Source organism: Neoarius graeffei, chromosome 2 (genome assembly GCF_027579695.1).
Source record: "Neoarius graeffei isolate fNeoGra1 chromosome 2, fNeoGra1.pri, whole genome shotgun sequence".
NCBI classification, from domain to species: Eukaryota; Metazoa; Chordata; class Actinopteri; order Siluriformes; family Ariidae; genus Neoarius; species Neoarius graeffei.
Window position 1 is genome coordinate 28,984,689 of NC_083570.1, and position 25,000 is coordinate 29,009,688.

Here is a 25,000-nt window from a genome sequence, read left to right on the forward strand (position 1 = left end):
TTCATGAATGATAATAGACTAGGTCAAACTTTTGTGATTAAAATCAGTCGGCTTTGTCCGTCTGGTGGGGGACAACATCGGCAGCTAATGAGATCGCTTATAATGAATCGGAAACTTCCGGGATGTCTGACGTTTTCTTTCGATATTTTTATTGGACGGTTTGAACACGTCATCTTGACATGGCCAACAGGTTAGTTTGTTTACATCATACCATGCGGATATATTACTTTGATAGAATCAACACAAACATTGGGAAAAAAAGACCGCTTTTTTAATACAAATATCAATCAATATGTAAATTGATCTGTTATTTGCTCTCCTATGCATCTAGTTATTTGTGGGTAGGAAATTTAACGTATCTGTATAAATCTAAGTGTATCGGCAGGCAGAGCAAGCGTATCGGGCCATTAATATAATATAAAAAATTTTTAAATACTTTTTTTTAATTACAACTATAGTGCAGTTATAGTTAACAGCATTCATCTATGCCTGTCTAGCCTCAACACCAGGCATTGCCCGAATGACTGATTTGCTTGACCAAGATGTTCGGGGAGAAATAGTGAGTCAGGCCTGTTCGGGCACACCTGTGGTCAGCTTCTTAAGCACAAAAAATGAATTTCAAGCGAGTACATTATAAAAAACAAGATGTGTTAACCAGCATCCTTGCCTCCCCTGTGATCATCATTTTGTTTGTTTCCTCACGATTTGTAACCGTGATTCTGATTGCCTCGCTTCAGGTGCACGTGCGCATTTGTGTGCGTGTTCTTGAAGTGGTGTGTGTGTGTGTGTGTGTGTGTGTGTGTGTGTGTGTGTAGTGTTTCCCATCCCCCTATTAAGTAGCATCTGTGACCGGGGATTCTCAGCAGTCAAAAGTGACTGGAGATCGCTCACATGCGTGTACACGCACGGAGAGAGAGAGAGAGAGAGAGAGAGAGAGATATGTTTGTACAGTTATATGGATCTGTGATGCCTGCTGGAAGAGAAGAGCAGGGAGAATTGGGAATTGAACAGCAGTCATTTGTTTACACCCGATACCAAAACTTGTAGCATCCTAGCAACCATCACAAAGGTGCGGACAAAGCCCAAAAACTCCTATTTACCCGGGCAAAAACGATACAGTATTTATCTTGTAGCATCCTTATCCCCAGATCTTTAACCCAGCCACATACTGTATAAAAAAAGTTGTATGCCTCTATGCTCTTCCAGGTTTTCATCTATGTGTCCGTGTAGAACGATGTCTGCAGCACTAGGTAGTTTGAGATGTCCGGGAACTCAATGAATGGATAATTTTCCAACTCATAATGAATGAATAACTTTATTGAAACATGATAAGTTGATCAGCAGAGCTGGTGGGGTCGTGCATGTACAGATACAAATAATTACAAATAAAAAAAAAAAGACTAAAAATATACACAATCTTTTGAAAAAAAACTTAATCTGTTGATTATCTGTTAATTATCTTCACATTAATAGTTCACATAACTATTGTCTTTTTATTTAGTTACGGCTACAATATGATCAAATTTTATTTTGCTAATGTCCAATTTGGGTGGTAAATTTTCCTTTCATAGGAAAAATCCTTCTTCGTTAGTGTGTAAGGATCTATCTCATTGAGTGGTTTCTATATCCACTTCTTTTGAGTGTACTTCTTGGTTTTAATAAACTGCTTGTTTGCTGTACACAAACATGGCAAGAAGTTCCTGTGTGCAATCAGACTCCACTTTTGGATCATTAATCCCTTTTGACTGAGAATGCCCTGCATGCATGGTTTGGCTTCTGGCACATCTGTGCTGTATACAATACCTACAATCTAAAAATTTGTATTTATTTAAATTCACATCTGTAACAGGGAGTGATGTTGCATCCCATTAATACACTTTACAATAGATTATTAGATTCTAATAGAATAGATAAGCCAAAATAATTGGGGATCTTTTTTAATGGGCCTCGACTCAGTACAGGTATGAATAGGTGGGCCTTAAAGCAGGAAAAGTTGAGAACCCCTTGGCTACAGGGCCTGGATCTTGATGCATATAATGCTGAGAGGGCAGTCCACTTATGGTGGACGGAGGGACAGCGTGAACACCGCCCACAATTTGCAGAGGCTGCACAGGAAGCTGATGTAGATGAGCAGGACAGGTTGTTTTAATTTCCTCCTAAATGCAGTGGCAAACTGAATAAGGCAGTACAGACTCCTGTTTTATAATGTTTTTAGTTTTATAATTCATCTTTGCAATATTGCTAGTCATTGTTATAGGCAAAACAAAGTGTGTTTTGTGTCCTAAACTCTATATAAAAAGTATTATGTACTCGTACCATACATAAGTCTTACATATATGATATCGATTTTATGTTTTCATGTTTTCAGGACTTGTCTTCTTCTTCTGTTGCAGAAATAAATGTTTTTAAAAATAAATGTTTATTTTAAAACTTGTACTTTTGTCTAAATAACTCTGTTATACCCCTAGAAAACATATCAGTATTGCCTTGAACTGTGTACTTGAAAACTTGCCGAAATACCGCAGAATTTTAGGGCAAAAGGAAATTCAAGGGGGGGAGGTTTGAGGCCATTTGCCCTGCAGGGCAAAAGGTGTCAAAAGTTAATGTTGAGGCCTGCCTGTTTACCACATAGTGGTTGAACATGGGGCCTAATTTAAGCTTGGCTGATCCGCATCAGTCGTGTGAGCATGAATTGGTGCTGTTGCAGCTGTTGTGGGAGTGGGTTTGGTGGTGTATGGCTGTTGATCACAACGGCATGAGAATGAAAATTTGCAGTTGATTTTGTTTACAGGCTGAAAATCTATTCCCTGAAACCATGCAGCTGTATGTGCTGCTATTTTAAGGCAAATGAGTTAACTTGCAGATACTGAATTAATGCCTTTACTGCAGTAGAAACGGTATTTAACAATATCTGTAGCTGTACATCTCCTAACCACTACTTGTAAATATACATTCTCTTTTAGTATAAATGTTGTTTATAAATGATTTATAGGAAATTGTGTGCTGATTATCGAGAAAAAGTCCAAATTTCTCGACCAATCACCTCGAGCGACTAGGCAAAATGGCGGCCAATTGCTTTGTCACCATAAGTGAGGGAGAATTACAAATTATGAAAGAAAATGCTTTCAGAAAATGCTAAAAATACTAAAGATGCTATGAAGTTTGGTCTAAAACTATTCAAACGTAAGCTGGAATTGTGATTTTGATTTATCTATTTCAAAATAAAGTATTTTATCAGTCGGCATAGATAAGTGACACAAGCCTGTACACCTTTATTTCATTTGCATATCACTTTTGAAGTTTGAAATAAGGGTTGTGGTGGGGGTGGTTTGTTTGTTTGTTTGTTTGTTTGTTTGTTTGTTTGTTTGTTTAAATCACCTGTGTATTTATACAAAAAGAATCATCTGCCTCAGGCTCAGTGAATATCGGTGAATAATAACCTCGACTTTGTCTTCGCAGTTATGGCAAATGATTAAGTAGCAGCTTTCATGTGACGGAAAACTAAATATGTAATGGATACAATATAAAAATAACAAATGCAGCAGGGCAACAGAAAAGTGTTTGCACAAGGGAGCAAAATTGGCTGTGCTCTCTGGATAGGAGGGGCATATGCTACCTCTCATGTCAATCATAGCAACACTTGAGAATCGTGAACGTCTTTGAGCCCATGTCTGTAGAAGTGGGTGGATGGCACTTTCCTTCTGAGAATGTTTTTTTACTGTCTTGTTTCTCAGTCTTAAAAGCAAATAAAACTTGTGCTTTTGTTTCAGAATAAGGGAAAAGGTCAGAAATAAACAGCATCCATTTACAACACCTGATATTAATAATAAAAAAACAAAACAGCCTTTGCTATGTAAAAAGGCAGGCTTTAAATTATGTCCTCGATGTAAGTTCATCATTCATCACTCGTTGTTGTTTCTTGACAGTTAAAGATGCATACGATTACCAGGGCCGTTCTTACCTGCACATTCCACAAGATGTGGGCATTAACCTACGCTCAGCAGATATACCTGAGAAATGCTACCTGCCCAAAAAGCAACTCCACGTCTGGACCGGACACACAAAGGTAAGAAAGGATTGCTCTTAAAAATCAATCTTGATTTTGAGCCGAAGTCCAAGAAAAGTTTGTTCCATTCTCTGTACAGGTTTCTTAAGCATGATTCTTGAAATCAATCCAGTTTTAGATGTTTGAGGGGGAAAAAATATACATTACTTAATTTTATTTATTTATTTACTTACTTACACATGACTGCTTAAATATCATGGCTGCTGAAATCAGTGAGTTGGCTCTTTTGTGTTTACCTAAAACCACTAAACATTCTTATCCATTAAAGTGTACTGGCAGCAAAAAATAAATATAGGCTAGAAATATTATACATTTTGCACAAATGCTTTTTGACTACCCTGTACTGTCACACTGTGTCGCATAAAGCAGTGCTTTAAAATTCTTTTGTATTCCTGCTCACTTAAGTTTTACTTAAGGGTGCAGTCATATTGTTATTTTGTGGGCTGTGTCAAAAAGTTAGCATAATGTAGAATCGTTTGATTCTAGGTTTCCTGTATCTTGATAGGAGCAGTGAGCCAGACACCGTGATGTAGCTGGATGTACAAAATGTACTTGAAAAATAGTGAAGAAGAAACCTTTATTTGTCACATGCACACTTCAAGCGCAGTGAAATTCATCCTCTGCATTTAACCCATCTGAAGCAGTGAACACGTGTGTGTGTGTGTGTGTGTGTGCGCGTGCACACACCCAGAGCAGTGGGCAGCCACACTAGCATGCCCGGGGAGCAGTCAGGGGTCAGGTACCTTGCTCAAGGGCACCTCAGCCCAAGGCTGCCCCACGTTAACCTAACTGCATGTCTTTGACTGTGGGGGAAACCGGAGCACCTGGAGGAAACCCACGCAGACATGGGGAGAACATGCAAACTCCACACAGAAAAGCCCTCGCCAGCTGCTGGGTTCGAACCCAGAACCTTCTTGCTGTGAGGCGACCGTGCTAACCACTACACCACTGTGCTGCCCCACGGTGTGCAAAGCTTATGGTTGCAAAAATAATGAACATGATAAAAAAGGGGAAAGCATTTTTTCTGTGTTCTATTGCTGACAACCGAGCAACGTAAATGACATGATAAGCAGTGGCTACACAACTTGGGAACAGGTCACAGTTTAGAAACATTCTCTTTTGGCAGAAACTCTCTAGGACCATTTTGAGCCTGATTGCTTTGAAAGGGATCTACAAGCCGAGCTTTTGGGCTATGCAGGTCGCGTTAAACTCAAACCCGATGCTGTACCAACAACATTCTAACACTGTCCATTACAAAGGGATTCAGGCGATGCAAGCCAATTTAACTCCTAGTAAATGTTATATATAAATGTGTTAGTAAATAATCCCGAGGTGTTTTTTTTTTTTTTTTTTTTAAGCAAATTAAAAATAAGCACCCAATTTAAAAACCCATCTATCTTATGGAAATAAAGGTGCACGTTTCGTTGTCCGGTGTTTGAGATGCGTTGTCTTGCACTTACAATCAGGTACCCTGTAGTTTTACACGCATGTTGTTCAGTCGCAGAAGCAATCAGGTTGACACGCATGTTCTCTTAATATGGAGTTTTGCTCCGCTCTGCTATAAACTCACATTTGGCTTCAAGCTGTCACTAGCCTATATTTAGACCAGCCTTTCTCAACCAGGGTGCCGTGGCACCCTGGGGTGCCGTCTGGCTTTGTTAGGGGTGCCGTCAAAAAAATTATATATTCTAACATTGAAATAAATAAAATGAATTAAAATTCCAAAAAACAATAGTTACACTAATGCAGATCATCGCCGCCTCATGCATCATCAAAACTTGTCTCATGGCCCCCTTTCCCATGTCACAACGTCACTGCCGGGGTCAGCGTATGGTCAGCGTGATTTGCGTATATTTTTTATATGGGGGTGCCTTGAGAATTTGCATACTTCTGAAGGGTGCCGTGACTGAAAAAAGGTTGAGAAACGCTGATTTAGACCATATAAATTATTGTTGCACGTCTGTATTTGCATTCACACACGTAATACATAAATAGGCGTTATACAGTGGGGCAAAAAAGTATTTAGTCTCATCTCATTATCTCTAGCCGCTTTATCCTTCTACAGGGTCGCAGGCAAGCTGGAGCCTATCCCAGCTGACTACGGGCGAAAGGCGGGGTACACCCTGGACAAGTCGCCAGGTCATCACAGGGCTGACACATAGACACAGACAACCATTCACACTCACATTCACACCTACGCTCAATTTAGAGTCACCAGTTAACCTAACCTGCATGTCTTTGGACTGTGGGGGAAACCGGAGCACCCGGAGGAAACCCACGCGGACACGGGGAGAACATGCAAACTCCACACAGAAAGGCCCTCGCCGGCCCCGGGGCTCGAACCCAGGACCTTCTTGCTGTGAGGCGACAGCGCTAACCACTACACCACCATGCCGCCCAAAGTATTTAGTCAGCCACTAATTGTGCAAGTTCTCCCACTTAAAAAGATGAGAGAGGCCTGTAATTTTCATCATAGGTACACTTCAACTATGAGAGACAGAATGGGGGGAAAGAATCCAGGAAATCACATTGTAGGATTTTTAATGAATTAATTGGTAAATTCCTCGGCAAAATAAGTATTTGGTCACCTACAAACAAGCAAGATTTCTGGCTCTCACAGACCTGTAACAACTTCTTTAAGAGGCTCCTCTGTCCTCCACTCGTTACCTGTATTAATGACACCTGTTTGAACTCGTTATCAGTATAAAAGACACCTGTCCACAACCTCAAACAGTCACACTCCAAACTCCACTATGGCCAAGACCAAAGAGCTGTCAAAGGACACCAGAAACAAAATTGTAGACCTGCACCAGGCTGGAAAGACTGGATCTGCAATAGGTAAGCAGCTTGGTGTAAAGAAATCAACTGTGGGAGCAATTATTAGAAAATGGAAGACATACAAGACCACTGATAATCTCTCTCGATCTGGGGCTCCACGCAAGATCTCACCCCATGGGGTCAAAATGATCACAAGAACGGTGAGCAAAAATCCCAGAACCACATGGGGGGACCTAGTGAATGACCTGCGGAGAGCTGGGACCAAAGAAACAAAGGCTACCATCAGTAACACACTACGCCGCCAGGGACTCAAATCCTGCAGTGCCAGACGTGTCCCCCTGCTTAAGCCAGTACATGTCCAGGCCCGTCTGAAGTTTGCTAGAGAGCATTTGGATGATCCAGAAGAGGATTGGGAGAATGTCATATGATCAGATGAAACCAAAATAGAACTTTTTGGTAAAAACTCAACTTGTCGTGTTTGGAGGAGAAAGAATGCTGAGTTGCATCCAAAGAACACCATACCTACTGTGAAGCATGGGGGTGGAAACATCATGCTTTGGGGCTGTTTTTCTGCAAAGGGACCAGGACGACTGATCCGTGTAAAGGAAAGAATGAATGGGGCCATGTATCATGAGATTTTGAGTGAAAACCTCCTTCCATCAGCAAGAGCATTGAAGATGAAATGTGGCTGGGTCTTTCAGCATGACAATGATCCCAAACACACCGCCCGGGCAATGAAGCAGTGGCTTCGTAAGAAGCATTTCAAGGTCCTGGAGTGGCCTAGCCAGTCTCCAGATCTTAACCCCATAGAAAATCTTTGGAGGGAGTTGAAAGTCCGTGTTGCCCAGCGACAGCCCCAAAACGTCACTGCTCTAGAGGAGATCTGCATGGAGGAATGGGCCAAAATACCAGCAACAGTGTGTGAAAACCTTGTGAAGACTTACAGAAAATGTTTGACCTCTGTCATTGCCAATAAAGGCTATATAACAAAGTATTGAGATGAACTTTTGTTATTGACCAAATACTTAGTTTCCACCATAATTTGCAAATAAATTCTTTAAAAATCAGACAATGTGATTTTCTGGATTTTTTTTTTTCTCATTTTGTCTCTCATAGTTGAAGTGTACCTATGATGAAAATTACAGGCCTCTCTCATCTTTAAGTGGGAGAACTTACACAATTGGTGACTGACTAAATACTTTTTTGCCCCACTGAGCTCATACGGAAACACACATACATAAACGTGTGCACACAGATTTTCTATATCTTACATTACAGGCATTTAGCAGACGCTCTTCTCCAGAGCGACGTACAACATACCCAGAGCAGCCTGGGGAGCAGTTGGGGGTTAGGTGTCTTGCTCAAGGGCACTTTAGCCATTACTGCTGGTCCAGGGCATCTAACCAGTGACCTTTTGGTCCCAAAGCTGTTTCTCTAACCATTAGGCCATGGCTTCCCATATCTAATAGGCAGCTTACCAATTTCTGAGTTCTCCATCTGCTGCTGGCCCTCTCACGTGCTTGGCCGTCATGGTATGTATGTAGGCTATTTCCAATGCAGGCTTGTGTGCAACTTACATTTCCAAACCAGGTTTATCAATGAAACAATTCAGTGGCTGCCTGGATTACATCAAATCCATTTTACAACAAACGCATTCAATGTTGGTTTTCCACTTGGCACACTTTCCACATCAGCACCAGATAGTTGCCAAACCCTTTGACCTGCCTTACCAACTTTGAACTTGCCAAGCACCACTAGTTTCATCATTAGAATCATCTGATGATTCACTGCTGAAATAATTTACCAGATGCAGATAGTTCTTTTTCCAAGCAGATATCCAGTGTCCATACTGACCTAAAGATGATTCTTTTTCAATTGACTAAATCCAGGCTAACAACTATGTTTACACTGACTACATTTAACTTCTGGTTAAATGAATGACTTGATGTCACATCTTGGGCGCCATATTGTTTGCCCATGTGCAATAAAGCTTGATGTGCTTTTGGACTTTTAAGCATTTTAAAGCTACTTATGATGGCTAAGGTGTGATACTTATGATAGCAGATGGCTGTAGTTGTGGGCGTTATTATAGTAAAGGATTTATTATTATTATTTTTTATTATTATTATTATGACCTCTAGTTTTTAGCTCTTTTAACCTCCTTTTTTTCCCCACCTTTTTCTTTCTGCTTTTCTTATCAAGACAGTGTTTTTTCTTCATATCCCATGGATATTTTTAACTTTAACACGCAACCAGGAGCCAGTTTTCTCTCTTATTCGAGAGAGTACCTGCTGGCCCTGAAAAAAATGGGATGAGCCGGGATATGACATCCCATTCCAGCGGAGCTGAGGAGGAAACCCAGGGGCTGCAAAGCCGGAGCTAAACTAAAGGCTAGGCTAGCGGACAACCGGCGGTGCTACAAACCATCCGTTATCATGGGGAATGTGAACTTGCTGCCGAATAAGGTCGACGAGCTATCCGCACTGAACAACCAGCGGATTTACCGGGAGAGCAGCTTATGTATTTGAGACATGGAGACATGGCTAACACACCTTGTACCGGATGCTAACGTGGACCTGCAGGGATTCACTGCTGTGAGAGCCGACAGAGACACTAAAGCATGCAGGAGAGGCAAAGGTGGGGGACTCATCATTTACATGAACAACCGCTGGTGTAACCCAGGACATATCTCCGTAAAGAGTCTTATGTTGCCCGGACTTGGAGCTGCTAGCTGTTAGCCTGCGGCCATCTTATCTGCCGAGGGAGTTCAGTCACGTGATCACCATCTGTGTTTACATCCCTCTGAGGGCAGACGCAGCCGCTGCATGTGAGAAGATTCACTCTGTCACAGCAAGGCTGCAGACACAGCACCCTGAGGCATTTATCATTTCTGGGGACTTTAATTATGCTACTTTGGACTCTACTTTGGCTGCTTTTTACCAGGCTGTGGACTGTCCAACTCGGAACAACAGGGCAATTGACTTGCTGTATGCTAATGTGAGGGATGCATACAGAGTCACACCCCTCCCCCCACTAAGGAAGTCTGACCACAACCTGGTTCGTCTACAGCCGAAGTACACCCCTCTGGTCCAAAGGCAGCCTGCAACAACTAGCTCCATCAGGAGGTGGTCCCCTGAAATGGAAGATGCCCTCTGAGACTGCAATGACACCACAGACTGGGATGTGCTGCTTAGCCCACACTGTGAGGACATAGAGGGGCTGACACACTGTCTGACAGATTACCTCAACTTCTGTGCAGGCGTGGTTTCCCCCGCTAAGACTATACGATGTTACCCGAATAACAAGCCATGGGTAACACAGGAAGTCAAAGCTGTCCTCAACAGGAAGAAGGCCACCTTCAGGAGCAGGGACAGGGAGGCGATGAAGGCAGCACAGCAGGAGGTGAAACGCTGCGTGAGGGAAGCTAAGGACAGCTACAGGAGAAAGGTGGAGCAGAAGCTGAAGGAGAACCGCATGAGGGAGGTCTGGGAAGGTGTGAAAACCATCACAGGCCAAAACACAAAGACCAGAGTTGTTAAGGGGACAGTGGAGAGGGCAAACAAGTTGAATGACTTCTTCAATCGGTTCAACCAGCCCACGTCCCCCCCCACCCTCCCCCTCACCACAGCCATCTCTCCTCCTTCCCTCAACACATCTCCCCCCAGTCATCGCAGCAGCCCCCTCCTCCCCCACCTCAACACAGACTCCACTATGCATTACTGCAGACCAGGTCAGAGGTCAACTGAGGAAGCTTCACCCCAGGAAAGCAGCAGGCCTGGACAAGGTGTGTCCCCAACTACTGAAGACCTGCACTGCTGAACTGCGTGAACCACTCCAATGCATTTTCAACCTCAGCCTGCAGCTGGGGAGAGTGCCCACCCTCTGGAAGACATCATGCATCGTTCCAGTTCCCAAGAAGAACCAGCCCAGCGAGCTGAACGACTTCCGACCGGTGGCACTCCCTTCACATCTGATGAAGACGTTGGAGCGGCTCTTCCTCAGCCTCCTCAGACCCCAGGCGCAACATGCCCAGGACTGTCTGCGGTTTGCGTACCAGGCAGGTGTTGGTGTGGAAGACTCCATCCTCTACCTGCTACACCGAGCCCACTCGCATCTGGATAAGGGAATGGCACAATGAGGATCCTCTTCTTGGACTTCTGGAGTGCCTTCAACACCATCCAGCCCCTTATGCTTCAGAACAAACTGAACAGGAGGCGAGTGGACCCCTGCCTGGTCATCTGGATCTCCAGCTACCTCACCGACAGGCTCCAGTACGTCAGGCTGAAGGACATCACATCTGACACTGTGATTAGCAGCACCGGAGCACCCCAGGGCATAGTGCTGGCCCCTCTTCTCTTCACCCTGTACAACGCGGACTTCTACTACAACTCGGAGCTGTGTCACATTCAGAAGTTTGCCGATGAGACAGCCATCGTTGGGTGTATCAGTGACGACAGAGAGGAGGAGTATAGGAGCCTGGTGAGGGACTTTGCTGTGTGGTGCAACAGGAACCATCTGCAGCTCAACACCTTGAAGACCAAGCAGCTGGTCATTGACTTTGGGAAGTCCAGACCAAGGTCACGACCAGTTCTGATCGAGGGAGTCGAGCTGGAGGCTGTAGATTCCTACAAGTACCTTGGGCTGCCTGCCTGGTCAGTTTGTCCAGCCTGGATGTATCCTCCTTGGATGCGCTGCCCCCCCAGCACACCACAATGTAAAACAGGACACTGGCAACCACGGACTGATAGAACATCCACAGGAGTTTCCTGCAGATGTTAAAGGACCACAGCCTCCTCAGGAAGTACAGCCTGCTCTGTCCCTTCCTGTATAAGTGATTGGTGTTGCAAGTCCAGTCTGAGGGAACCCTCCATCCAGCCATCCATCCAACGGACTTATCAGAAACACTTTTATCGCCAGGTATGTGAACACACACGAGGAATTTGACTCTGGTTCCACTTAGCTTTCATAGTACAAAACAGATAAAAGCGTATACACAAAACAAACAAACAAAGGAATGGTGCATAGGGAATAATGGTGCAACTGGTGCATAGGGAATACAGAGTCAGTCTAACTGCAGTGATCTTCAGGGGGAGATTGTTTCCCCAGCAACGACTTTGACCAAGGCAGTGCTGGCTGGGAGAGCCGAGATATGATTGGAATTTGTTTAGACTTGAAACGGGTAGATGTGTCCTTTTCTGACTACCCCGCTTGTCCATTCTGGCCACCAAAATAATCAGTTTCTCTCTGCAAAGCCATCAACTTCTCCAAGATGGAATCCACAGTGCGGTTCAAGTTCTGAATAACCACAGTTTGAGTGCTGACAGCTCTGCCCACCGCTTCAATCATGTCGGGCAGCTTTATGGGGCTTTGAACAGCTGCCACCATTTTCTGATTTCCTCGATACACCAGGGCAATGCCTAATCCAATCAGCAAAAGACCTGTTATCATGGTTCCGAATAGGTAGATATCCTCAATGTCCTCCACAGAAAGAACCGTCAGACACATGACACGACACCTCTCCCAAGGGTCCATTGTATATCCAGCTGCGAACGTTCCGGCAGGACAGGCTGGTTCCCCCGAACCCAGGCTTCTCGTCGAGAAGATTGTGTCAATTGCGTGAAGAGACCAGTTTATCAAATCCATGAATTTTGATTTGAAGAGCAATGCAGAAAGGGTCTCTCAGACAAGACGAGTCAGCAGAAGTAGGAAAGATTAGGGGAGGGAGAGGCAGAGAAATGAGAGATGAAAGGAAAAAAACACCCCCACATTATGCTTCTATCAGGAGCACAATGTGGAAACATTATCAAAGTGGACATCATACAGGTTTATACCGATCAAACTGACACAGTTCAAATACTTGTACAGATACAGCTAGGCCTCCATTACATATAAAATTTGGGCTGCACTCCAGCCTCTAATAAGAGAGACTTGATTTTGGGCTCCCTGTGCACCATCAGGGTGGCACGGTGGTGTAGTGGTTAGCACGGTCGCCTCACAGCAAGAAGGTTCCGGGTTCTAATCCAGCAGCCAGCAAGGGCCTTTCTGTGTGGAGTTTGCATGTTCTCCCCGTGTCTGCGTGGGTTTCCTCCGGGTGCTCTGGTTTCCCCCACAATCCAAAGACATGCAGTTAGTTTGACGTGGGGCGGCCTTGGGCTGAGGTGCCCTTGAGCAGGGTACCTGACCCCTGACTGCTCCCCGGGCGCTTTGGTGTGGCTGCCCACTGCTCTGAGTGTGTGCGTGTGTTCACTGCTTCAGATGGGTTAAATGCAGAGGATGAATTTCACTGTGCTTGAAGTGTGCATGTGACGAATAAAGGTTTCTTCTTAAAAAAATCAAGCTAAAATAAACCTCTTTAGTTTGAGTTTACTTAAGGATATTTTAGCATGGAATTATTCTAAAGAGATTAGGACTCCCCTTACCTTTTTACTTCAATGCAAAACTTGATTTACAATTGAACAAAGTCGAGAAGAGTCTTTGAACAACCAACAGTGAAGGAATCTGAAGTTGCCGTCGATTTACGAACCGAACATGGAATGACATCTTTTTACATCAGACGAACACCGCGGGAACTGAACATGCCACACCACGCCCCCCCCCCCCCCCCCCCCCCCCCCCCCCCGAAACATAGAGCGCTTCTGTCACTTGCTGGCTGACAGCACTTTCACTTTGGGTTTTATTTATGTATTTATTTAAATTACACCGCCCCTTCTATTACGGACACTGCCCCAATGTGGTCTGGGCTCTGAGGGTGCCTCCTCCATGTCTGCTTCGGCCCTTAAATCATCTTCAGTGCTTGAAGAAGCCAAAAAAAATTTTATCAGTTTAGACTGCACCATTGTTTGGTTCACGCAGAGACAATTACACCCCCACACCAGGCCGGTTAAGACGTCACTGCGATTGGTCAAAAGGTTGGCACTTGTGGTCATTACGTGTAATCGATTCCTTTTTTTTTTTTTTTTAAATTGGTCACAAGCACATGCTCATTGTTTACACTTGGGCTTCCCACCATCTCTTCACTGGGGTTGGATTTCAGCAAACGGAGGGATTTGTGGAGGGATTTCTATAAAAGATGACATGATAAATATGACAAATACCTTTGTCACTGTGATGACTGCTGATAATTTTCTCTTCGTCACTGATGGATTATGCTCATCATTGATGAGTGTGATGAGTACCAGCGGGAACCCTGCATATTGATATCACAGCATCAATTTCTAACTTGCACTAAAGAACACGCTGATAGGTTATCAAAGCAGTAGATCTCTCCTTTGGACCATTTTGGGACCTATTACCAACTCCTTCCTGTTAGACATGTATGTTAAGCTTAAATCATCATATAGAAAGAAGACTTGGAGAGGAGAGAAGAGGAATGTGTGAATTTTATTTCTAATTATTTCCAGTTAACTCTTGAGTTGTACTCCACATAGTTGTATTCCAACAACAACAAAAAAGCCATTTCTGGATTAAGGAGGGTATCTCAACAGTCGGGAGCTTCTTGTTGGCAGGGCCAGTTGTGAAAAATGGATGGTGGCTTTTTACGTGACTTTTTATTATTATTTTTTTTTTTTAAAGTCAAAATGTTTTTTTTTTTTTCCCGTTTACCTATTTTTGACTATTTTCAGCTAACATTTTTTGGTGGTATCTTTTGAATAAACAGTTAACTCGTATTACACTTGTACTTGTCTAATGTTAGCTAAGTGTTTAGTCTCATTGATTTGATTTAAAGGTCATAAGCAAAGGTTTTCAACTTGTGCACATTTGAAACTTTATATGTTAAAAAACCCTCTGTAATTTTCTTCTGATCCCAAAAAGTACTGTTAATAAGTAATCATTAAAATAAGTTAGAATAAGTTAGCGCGGATCGCGGGGAATTTCTGCTCGGCGGTTTTTTTGGGGTTTTTTGTGCCAGCATGACGTCATTCATGGCAAACAAATTGCTTGAGTTGAGTCCACTTCCGTTTATTTGCATTGCCGTTTTGGCTTGAGTGCAGACGTGCGTTTGGGAATTTCCAAAGAAAAAAACATGCCTTAATGTTGTGCAGTGAACTGTAACAGCGGGACTGGTTCAGGAAGAAGTTTTTACCTTTTTCCGAGATAGAAGAGGCGGAGAGAGTAGATTTGTGCGCGTGAAGCAAGAGGGTTGGCAGCCGGGTAAATACACCACTCTGTGTGCTCCGATCGCTTTTTGAAGAAATCCCCATCTGTTGGAGAGTTTAGGTGTCCGTGTCAGACGGAGAAGGCTCAAACCTGACGCTGTTCCAACAAAATTCGAACACAAAATCAAGCAATCAAAGAAGAAACGGACCAGCAGTGCTCAAGCAAAAAGGAGAAGATTGGAGGTAAACATTTTTACCTTTGCTTGCAATTGACAAGTACAGGATCCCTCAGGATTCTTGACCATCATTGTGGAAATGAGACAAAAGGGATATTTCCTCGCTTAGAGTAGGCTATAACTAGTATAATGCTTGTATTACTATTCGCAATATATTTTATATTGGCACGATAAACGAATCCACATTATATTACAGGGATTGTGTGTGCCTGTGTTATTCTTCAAAAGGGCTCTTATTTAGTATTACGACGAGAGTAAGAATTTATCATAAGTACCAGGATAAATCATTTGGGCGCGAGTCTTGTTGAGGTCCGGGGTCACCGCGATCAGAGTTGGCCGAGTTGCTGTCCGATTCCGAGGCTGCACGGTCAAACCAGTGAGCCACATTCACTGATTGCTTCGCAACAGCCATAGGTTCATACGTATGGTTTCACCTCTCTATGTTCAATTTGGAGACTTACTACTTCAAAATCGCTATCGCTTTCAGACATTTTCACAACTTCTCGTGACCAAAGTCTGTACACGTGTGCTTGGTTCGCAAGTAAACACAGAACTGCTCCCAGTATGTTTGCCTTGAATGACATGACAACTGTCCCCTGGCGGTAAAAGTGCATACAAGTGAGATGTAAACAAACCTTTGGAACTTGTGCAAACCAGTATATTTTAACTGTTTTATTCAATTTTAGGGTGCAAATTAGACACCAGGAAGATTGAATTCACTTTTTGGGTTGTTATTCTAGAAAATAAAGTTGATATTCTACGTTCCACCTCCGACCCTTGCCTATGACCTTTAAAGCATGTGAGATGGGGGGAGGGGTGGGGCTTCCATTTGCTGTCAGTTAAAAGCCCTTATACAAATCATACTTCAACTGACTCAGCTCACAATTTATTAGGGAGAAAATGACTCCTGCTGGCACACTCCGATGTTCAATTGTAGAGCTTCTAGTAAAATAGTGGCCTGGTATTATAGGATAATCAGAGTATACATCACTTAATATTGTGGCATATAGAAATGATTAAAATGTTTTAGTCTAGACAGCATGCATGTCTGATGTAAAAATAATTGATTAATCAGGATAGTCACCAAACAAAGCGAGAAAATCAACACTGAAGGTTCCTGTGACCCCCCCCTCCCCCCCCAATAAATAAATAAATAAATTTGATGAACTATTTAAATTTTGGATAATGAGTTTGATTGACGTGATCAGGTCAACCGTGGCATCTGCTTTTAATGTGTTGTACATACTGTTGTATGGTTTGTAACTGAAGACCTCTGTATTTGTGTGCTTCAGTTCAGTATTTGTATTCACTGTTTGGTGTGCACTCACAGCATCAGCTCTGCCATGTTGGAGATGGCCTCTTTGCTCACTCTCTGTTCTGCTCCTTCATACATGCCCTAAACTCCTAGCTCTGCATCTTAACTACGCATTTCAGATTTAATTTTTTTAAACCTAATGAAAGATGGGCTTCAAATAAATATAGAAATCATCTTTTGGCGGTTCCCTTTAGGGGTCGCCACAGTGGATAATGTCCCATCATGTCCTCCTGTTCTCTGTATCTTTTTCTGTAGCATCAACCGTCCTCATGTCCTCCTTCACCACATCCATAAATTTCCTCTTTGGTCTTCCTCGTTTTTCTCATGTATCTCCACCTCTCCTCTTAGCCTAGCTTCCACCACACTTTCATGCATGGTTTCATGCAAGCTGGTCAACTTTTATGCTTTTATAGTTACTGCAGCACTGGGCATCGCCCTTGTTCTTGAATATTGGTACCAGTATTCTCCAATTCTCAGGCATCCTCTCACTTTCCAAAATCTTGTTAAACAATCTAGTAAAAAAAAGTCAATCGCCATCTCTCCTAAGCATCGCCATGCCTCCACTGGTGTATCATCTGGGCCAACTACCTTATCACTTTTCATTCTCTTCATAGCTCTCCTTACTTCTTTCATGGTAATCTGCTGATTCACTATGCTCACCTTCTCTCTCATTCCTTTTCTTCATTCATCAGCTTCTCAAAGTACTCCATCCACCTTCTCAACACATCACTGTCGCCTTTGCCATTGCTCTCTTTGCATTCCTTTGAATCTCCTAATATTCTTATCCGCTCTTTTGAGCTTCTCCCCTGTATCCGAAATCGCTCACTCGTTCACTACTCCCTACCCCCTATATAGGGAATTACTATATAGAGGACTATATAGTGAGCTCATTGGTAAAATGAAAAAACGCTTTCGGACAGTAGTCCATCGTGTTGGTATTTACATCATTACCGTCACACAATTAAAATGTGGCATATCAGCCAGCTGGTGGGTTTTCAAAATAATAAATGCATGCATTTTTGTGATAAATACATATTATACCGAGCATATTTCCCACATCAATCAATACAAAGTACCTGCATCTTTCAGGTTTTTTTTTTTAATCAAGGCTGAATACTTTTTCTTTGTCACTGCCTTTTATTAAATCAAATTTGAGACTTTCAATTTGATTTCTTTCAGCATGACCGCAATGCATGATGGGATATATTGCTTGGTTAGTGACCATCGGTTGTATACTACTTTTCGTGATGCATTGTGGGATACTTTGAGTGCACTGTATCTTATTCTTTTGGCTGCTCCCAATTAGGGGTCGCCACAGCGGATCTTTCGTCTCCATTGCTCCCTGTCTTCCACATCCTTCTCTGCCACACCTGCCACTTTCATGTCCTCTCTCACCACTCCATGTATCTCCCCGTTGGCCTTCCTCGTTTTTGTGTGACTGGCAGTTCCATCCTCAACATTCTCCTTCCAACATGCTCTGCATCTCTTCTCAGGATGTGCCCATACCATTTCAGTCTCATCTCTCTTAGCTTAAGTGCACTATATAGGGTGTAATAATCCTCATTATCATTTCGGACAGCACTACAAAATGGTGTCCTCACTAATCTATATAGTGAGTAGGAAGTGATTTCGGACACAGGGCTTTTTATTCCAGTTTTCCTTTGCCAACTTCATCCTCCTTACACTCTCCTGGACTTCCTCATTCTTGAAATCAAAACCAAATCTCCTTATCTTCCTTTCTTTGTCCTGATGTCACTCCTTCCTCACTGTCTCCCTCACCACTTCTGCCATAGTTGTCCAATCATCTAATGCCTCTTCACCCAATGTCTGTCTCACCATATCCCTAAATTCTGACTTACAATCTTTCTCCTTCAACTTCCACCATCTGATTTTTGGTTTAGCTTTCTCTTTCTTCCTCTTTTTTACTTCCAAGATTATCCTCCCAACCACCATCTGATGCTGCTTACTCTCTGCTGCTATCACTTTGCAGTCTGCAATCTCCTTCAGATTGCATCTGACATAAAATATAGTCCACCTGATAACACCTTCCTCCACTCTTAGACGTTACTCTATTCTTTTCTTTCTTCTTAAAGTACAGTGGTGCTTGAAAGTTTGTGAAACCTTTAGAATTTTATATATTTCTGCATAAGTATGACCTAAAACATCATTAGATTTTCACACAAGTCCTAAAAGTAAATAAAGAGAACCCAGTTAAACAAATGAAACAAACATATTATACTTGGTCATTTATTTACTGAGGAAAATTATCCAATATTGCATATCTGTGAGTGGCAAAAGTATATGAACTTTTGCTTTCAGTATCTGGTGTGACCCCCTTGTGCAGCAATAACTAACTGCAACTCAACGTTTCCGGTAACTGTTGATCACACTGCACATCGGCTTGGAGGAATTTTAGCCCATTCCTCCATACAGAACAGCTTCAATTCTGGGATGTTAGCAAGTTTCCTCACATGAACTGCTCACTTCAGGTCCTTCCACAACATTTCGATTGGATTAAGTTCAGGACTTTGACATGGCCATTCCAAAACATGAACTTTATTCTTCTTTAACCATTCTTTGGTAGAATGACTTGTGTGCTTAGGGTTGTTGTCTTGCTGTATGACCCACCTTCTCTTGAGATTCACTGAGGTCTGTTGTGACCTCGCTGACTATTACATGCCTTGCTCTTGGAGTGATCTTTGTTGGTCGACCACTCCTGGGGAGGGTAACAATGGTCTTGAATTTCCTCCATCTGTACACAATCTGTCTGGCTGTGGATTGGTGGAGTCCAAACTCCTTAGAGATGGTTTTGTAACCTTTTCCAGCCTGATGAGCATTAACACTTTTTCTGAGGTCCTCAGAAATCTCCTTTGTCTGTGCCATGATATACTTCCACAAACATGTGTTATGAAGATCAGACTTTGATAGATCCCTGTTCTTTAAACAAAACAGGGTGCCCACTCACACCTAATTGTCATCCCATTGATTGAAAACACCTGACTCTAATTTCACCTTCAAATTAACTGCTAATCCTAGAGGTTCACATACTTTTGCCACTCACAGATATGTAATATTGGATCATTTTCCACAATAAATAAATGACCAAGTATAATATTTTTGTCTCATTTGTTTAACTGGGTTCTCTTGATCTACTTTTAGGACTTGTGTGAAAATCCGATGATGTTTTAGATCATATTTATGCAGAAATATAGAAAATTCTAAAGGGTTCACAAACTTTCAAGCACCACTGTATGTATTCACCACAGCCATTTCCATCCTCTTTGCGAAATCCACCACCATCTACCCTTCCACATTTCTCTGCTTCACTTCGTACTTACCGTCATCCTTGTTCCCTTCTCCAACATGCCCATTTAGGTCTGCTCCGATCACCACTCTCTTTCCTTTTTTGGTATACTTTCAACCACTTCATCCACTTCACTCCAGAATTCTTCTTTCTCCTCCATCTTGCACCCCACTTGAGGGGCACATGCACTGACAATATTCATCATCATCCCCTTTGATTTCCAGCGTCACTCTGTCACTCACTCTCTGTACGGCCAACACACTCTTAACATAACATACTCTTTCTTCAGGATCACCCCTACACCATTTCTCCTTCCATCCACCCCATGATAGAAAAGCTTGAGACCACCTCCGATCTTCCTGGCCTTACTTCCCTTCCACTTTGTTTCTTGTACACACAGGATGTCAATCTTTCTCTTCTCTTTCTCTTCCTTTACCAGTCATGGTGCCAACATTTAAAGTTCCAACTTTGAATTCCACTGTCCTCCCTTTTCTATTCTCATATTTCTTCCAAATTTGCTTTACACCTCTCTTTCTCCTCCTTTTCCCACCAGTAGCATAGATTCCACTGGTACCCTGCTGGGAAGCAGTTCCATTGGCAGTGCTTGTTGTTAACCCGGGCCTTGACCGATTTGGTGTGAAAGTCCTCTTCATCATCTGCATAGTAGATTTAACATGAGTTTTATGCCAGATGCCCTTCCTGATGCAACCCTCCCCACTTATCCAGGCTTGGGACTGGCAACTAAATGCACTGGCTTGTGTAACCCCAGTGGCAGCATTCAAAAAAATCGATCACTTATTATAATACATTTTCATTTGTTGCTTGTTCTTTCTGTTTTATGTTTGGAGCACTCTGTTTGGTCAAGGGTTTTTAATATGCACGAGAGAGAAGCTGATGTAAGCAGAATATTTTGATATTTGCTTGAGAATTTGACCAGAGTTCACGTTCTTGTTTGACTCAAGTGGAACCCAATGTGGTGTTCTGCTCTTGTAGCAAATCCGCCTCAAAGTTTAACATTTTGTGCATTCCAAGTTGCTTTTTTGCTCATCACGGATGTAAAGAGCGATTACTGTTGTCTTGTCAGCTCAAACTAATCTGGCCGTTCTCACCCGCCCTCTTTCTTCAGCAAGGCATTTCCATGTGTGGAACCACTGCTCACTGGATGTGATGATGTGGTAGGTGGGGTTGTGGGGTTTTTTTTAAACACCATTCTGTAGCTATCTCTAGAGACTGCTTTGTGTGAAAATCCCAGTAGATCATCAGTTTCTGAAATACTCTCACCACCTTATCTAGCGCCAGTTGATTTCTCCCCCCCCAATTCTGAATTGAATTCCTTGAACCACTTACCCTTTTTACATTGCACTTCACCCACATGTGCATGTTTGACTGGATAATTGCAAGAATAGAAATAGCACTTCTCGAACCAATGGTTTCTCTGCAATTGGGTCCCCCACCTTCTTATTTCTGTACAAAGCAGTGGCGCATGATAGATATTTAGAGAAGGCAGAGTTTGGGGGCAGTGCATTTCAATGGGGTTCTCTTCAGGTGAGAGAAACATGTATCGGTTGCGTAAAATGTATAAGCTTCATCTGAGCAATCGTGCACCAACTAAAAATGAAAGTGTTGTTAAAGGGGCTAGAATACTTTTCTGAGGTTTTGAAAGCTGTGTAGTGTGCATTCATTAAACGGCACATCAGTATCACAGCCGTCGACCACCTGTTCAGTCTCTGACCACGGCTCTGCATAATAGCAGCCTGCAGCTAAATGTACAAGCATGTCACATGGGGAATCAGGCAGCTACATATAACAACACAGCTCTGTTAAAAACATGCCACGAGACTGTGGGACACTCAATAAGCAGCTTATTCATCTTTCTCTTAGTTATCTGTTGAAATTTTGCATAATCATGACATTTTATAGATATGTGATATTTAAACAAAGTTAACAATGTGCAGAAAGTGTCCAGTTGACCTTGCACTGGAGGTTTGAACTTCATTTCTGTTTCTGTTCGCAGGGTGTCAGTGCTATTCGGCTCTTTCCTGTGTCTGGCCACCTGCTGCTCTCCTGCTCTATGGACTGTAAAATTAAGGTATGTTACAGTTAGGTCCATAAATATTTGGACAGATACAACATTTTCCTAATTTTGGTTCTGTACATTACCACAATGAATTTTGAACAAAACAATTCAGATGCAGTTGAAGTTCAGACTTTCAGCTTTAATTCAGTGGGTTGAACAAAATGATTGCATAAAAATGTGAGGAACTAAAGCATTTTTTAAACACAATCCCTTCATTTCAGGGGCTCAAAAGTAATTGGACAAATTAAATAATTGTAAATAAAATGTTCATTTCGAAAACTTGGTTGAAAACCCTTTGTTGGCAATGACTGCCTGAAGTCTTGAACTCATGGACATCACCAGACGCTGTGTTTCCTCCTTTTTAATGCTCTGCCAGGCCTTTACTGCAGCGGTTTTCAGTTGCTGTTTGTTTGTGGGCCTTTCTGTCTGAAGTTTAGTCTTTAACAAGTGAAATGCATGCTCAATTGGGTTGAGATCAGGTGACTGACTTGGCCATTCAAGAATATTCCACTTCTTTGCTTTAATAAACTCCTGGGTTGCTTTGGCTTTATGTTTTGGGTCATTGGTCGCGTTTCATAATACAGATGGACAATCAGTTTGGCTGCATTTGGCTGGATTTGAGCACACAGTATGTCTCTGAATACCTCAGAATTCATCCGGCTGCTTCTGTCCTGTGTCACATCATCAATAAACACTAGTGACCCAGTGCCACTGGCAGCCATGCATGCCCAAGCCATCACACTGCCTCCGCTGTGTTTTACAGATGATGTGGTATGCTTTGGATCATGAGCTGTACCACGCCTTCGCCATACTTTTTTTCTTTCCATCATTCTGGTAGAGGTTGATCTTGGTTTCATCTGTCCAAAGAATGTTCTTCCAGAACTGTGCTGGCTTTTTTAGATTTTTTTTAGCAAAGTCCAATCTAGCCTTTTTATTCTTGAGGCTTATGAGTGGCTTGCACCGTGCAGTGAATCCTCTGTATTTACTTTCATACAGGTTGATTTGGATATTGATACGCCTACCTCCTGGAGAGTGTTGTTCACTTGGTTGGCTGTTGTGAAGGGGTTTCTCTTCACCATGGACATTATTCTGTGATCATCCACCACTGTTTTGTCTTCTGTGGACGTCCAGGTCTTTTTGCATTGATGAGTTCACCAGTGCTTTCTTTCTTTCTCAGAATGTACCAAACTGTAGATTTTGCCACTCTTAATATTGTAGCAATTTCTCGGATGGGTTTTTTCTGTTTTCGCAGCTTAAGGATAGCTTGTTTCACCTGCATGGAGAGCTCCTTTGACCGCATGTTTTCTTCACAGCAAAATCTTCCAAATGCAAGCACCACACCTCAAATCAACTCCAGGCCTTTTATCTGCTTAATTGAGAATGACATAACGAAGGAATTGCCCACACCTGCCCATGAAATAGCCTTTGAGTCAACTGTCCAATTACTTTTGGTCCCTTTAAAAACAGGGTGGCACATGTTAAGGAGCTGAAACTCCTAAACCCTTCATCCAATTTTAATGTGGATACCCTCAAATGAAAGCTGAAAGTCTGGACTTTATGTCCATGTCCATTATATAACTATAACTTGAATATGTTTCAGTAAACAGGTAAAAAACCTAAATTTGTGTCAGTTAGGTCCATATATATTTATATATGGACCTAACTGTATATTCCTTGTGCTGCTGTAAGTCATGCTCACAAATGCATTCAGTTGGAAAATCCAAGTGTGTGTGCTGTATCACATTGCAGGATATATTATATGGACATGAGTGTGTTACTGGGAAATATACCACTTTCATATGTGGTACATCACACGTTGGCTTGAAGCTATGAAGTTTATGTTCTCGTGTTGAAAAACTCGCATTTTTCATGTGAAATACATCACAAACCTGAGTGACACGTTTTTCGATATTTCACTCTGATGACATCTCTCCTGGTGTTTTCCTGCTGACTGGACGCACATTGTCAAAATAGCGAACCCAGACCTGCCAACCTTTACGCATTTTGCGTAGCAGATACGCATTTAGACATCAAACTACGCTGCTACGATTTAACACTTCAAAATACGCAAAAAGCCATTGATGGCTTTGAGTTCAAAGATCTTTAATATTCCGGTTCAACTGTCTGTGCATTTGCGCACTAAGCAACTCGTCTATGGGTGTAACCGCATTGACCAGCAACCTGTAGAAAAAAGAAGACTTCGACCAATCACAGCGCTGGTTTTAAACTCTTCAAATAGGCCTAGGCTATGAGGCTAAGCGGAGAGCCAGGGAGCCGTCAAAACGAAAGTAACGAAATTAATTTTCATCCCTCTCGGTCGATCTTCATACTGTGACTGGTTTTACAAGGGAGGACGGTGCTAAATACCGTTTCGAAGGTAAATGGGCAGGGCAAGGGTATTGTGAATAAAGCAAGGACAACCGTCCTAACGTCATAGTTCAAAGCACAGTGTTCCGCCTTAGGCCATTATTAAAAAATGTTCTGTTTCCGGTCCACCGGCCGGGTGAGTGCCGTTTGTGCGGGTGAAAATTTTTTTTAACGCCGGTTTTTCGACATTTTTTTCGGGTTCGTAAATCTAAACTCGAACTTGACATTTCCGCATTCCCAGGGCTTTCCACTAAGGCTCATACTAGCCAGCCATGACAAATAAGTGGCCAGCCGGGGGGGAGTAAACACAAAATAAAATAAACTCCTGTGCACGCAGTTCCCAGGGTTAAATGTATTTTCCACAGACCATTTATTTATTCACTTTACTCAAATACAAAGTAAAATGGCAGTAAATCTTCTTTCTTTTCTTGCGTATTGCATCATGAGGCGTTCCTGGCTTGTAAATCTCTTATTTTCGGTGCATGACACATTCACACAACTGAGCATGCTATGAATTAACAACGACAGCGGTCTGCAGTGGGGCTTAGCCCACTTGGCACACTACTGCCTCCGACAAGTGCGCGCGCACACCGCATGTCGGGGCGCGGATGAGTTACTCTCCCTTGATCAACGGTTCAGTTTGACATTATTGTCAGTCCGTTAGATAAACATTTAATTTTATTAAAATCGAAAATTAATATTTAGAGACTGTGGGCTACAAAAATAGTCATTAAAGTAGCCGGCTGGGCTTAATTGTGTGG

At 42.6% G+C, this 25,000-nt stretch overlaps 1 protein-coding gene across 1 annotated transcript in view; it reads left to right on the forward strand.

The window, feature by feature from the left end:
* The window catches only part of cdc40 (cell division cycle 40 homolog (S. cerevisiae)), an 88,692-nt gene that overhangs the window by 27,461 nt on the left and 36,231 nt on the right, over positions 1-25,000 (forward strand). The window contains exons 7-8 of the mRNA XM_060914072.1: positions 3,927-4,066; positions 21,810-21,884. Of these exons, the coding sequence (XP_060770055.1) occupies positions 3,927-4,066; positions 21,810-21,884 (215 nt within the window). The remainder of the gene's footprint in view (positions 1-3,926; positions 4,067-21,809; positions 21,885-25,000) is intronic.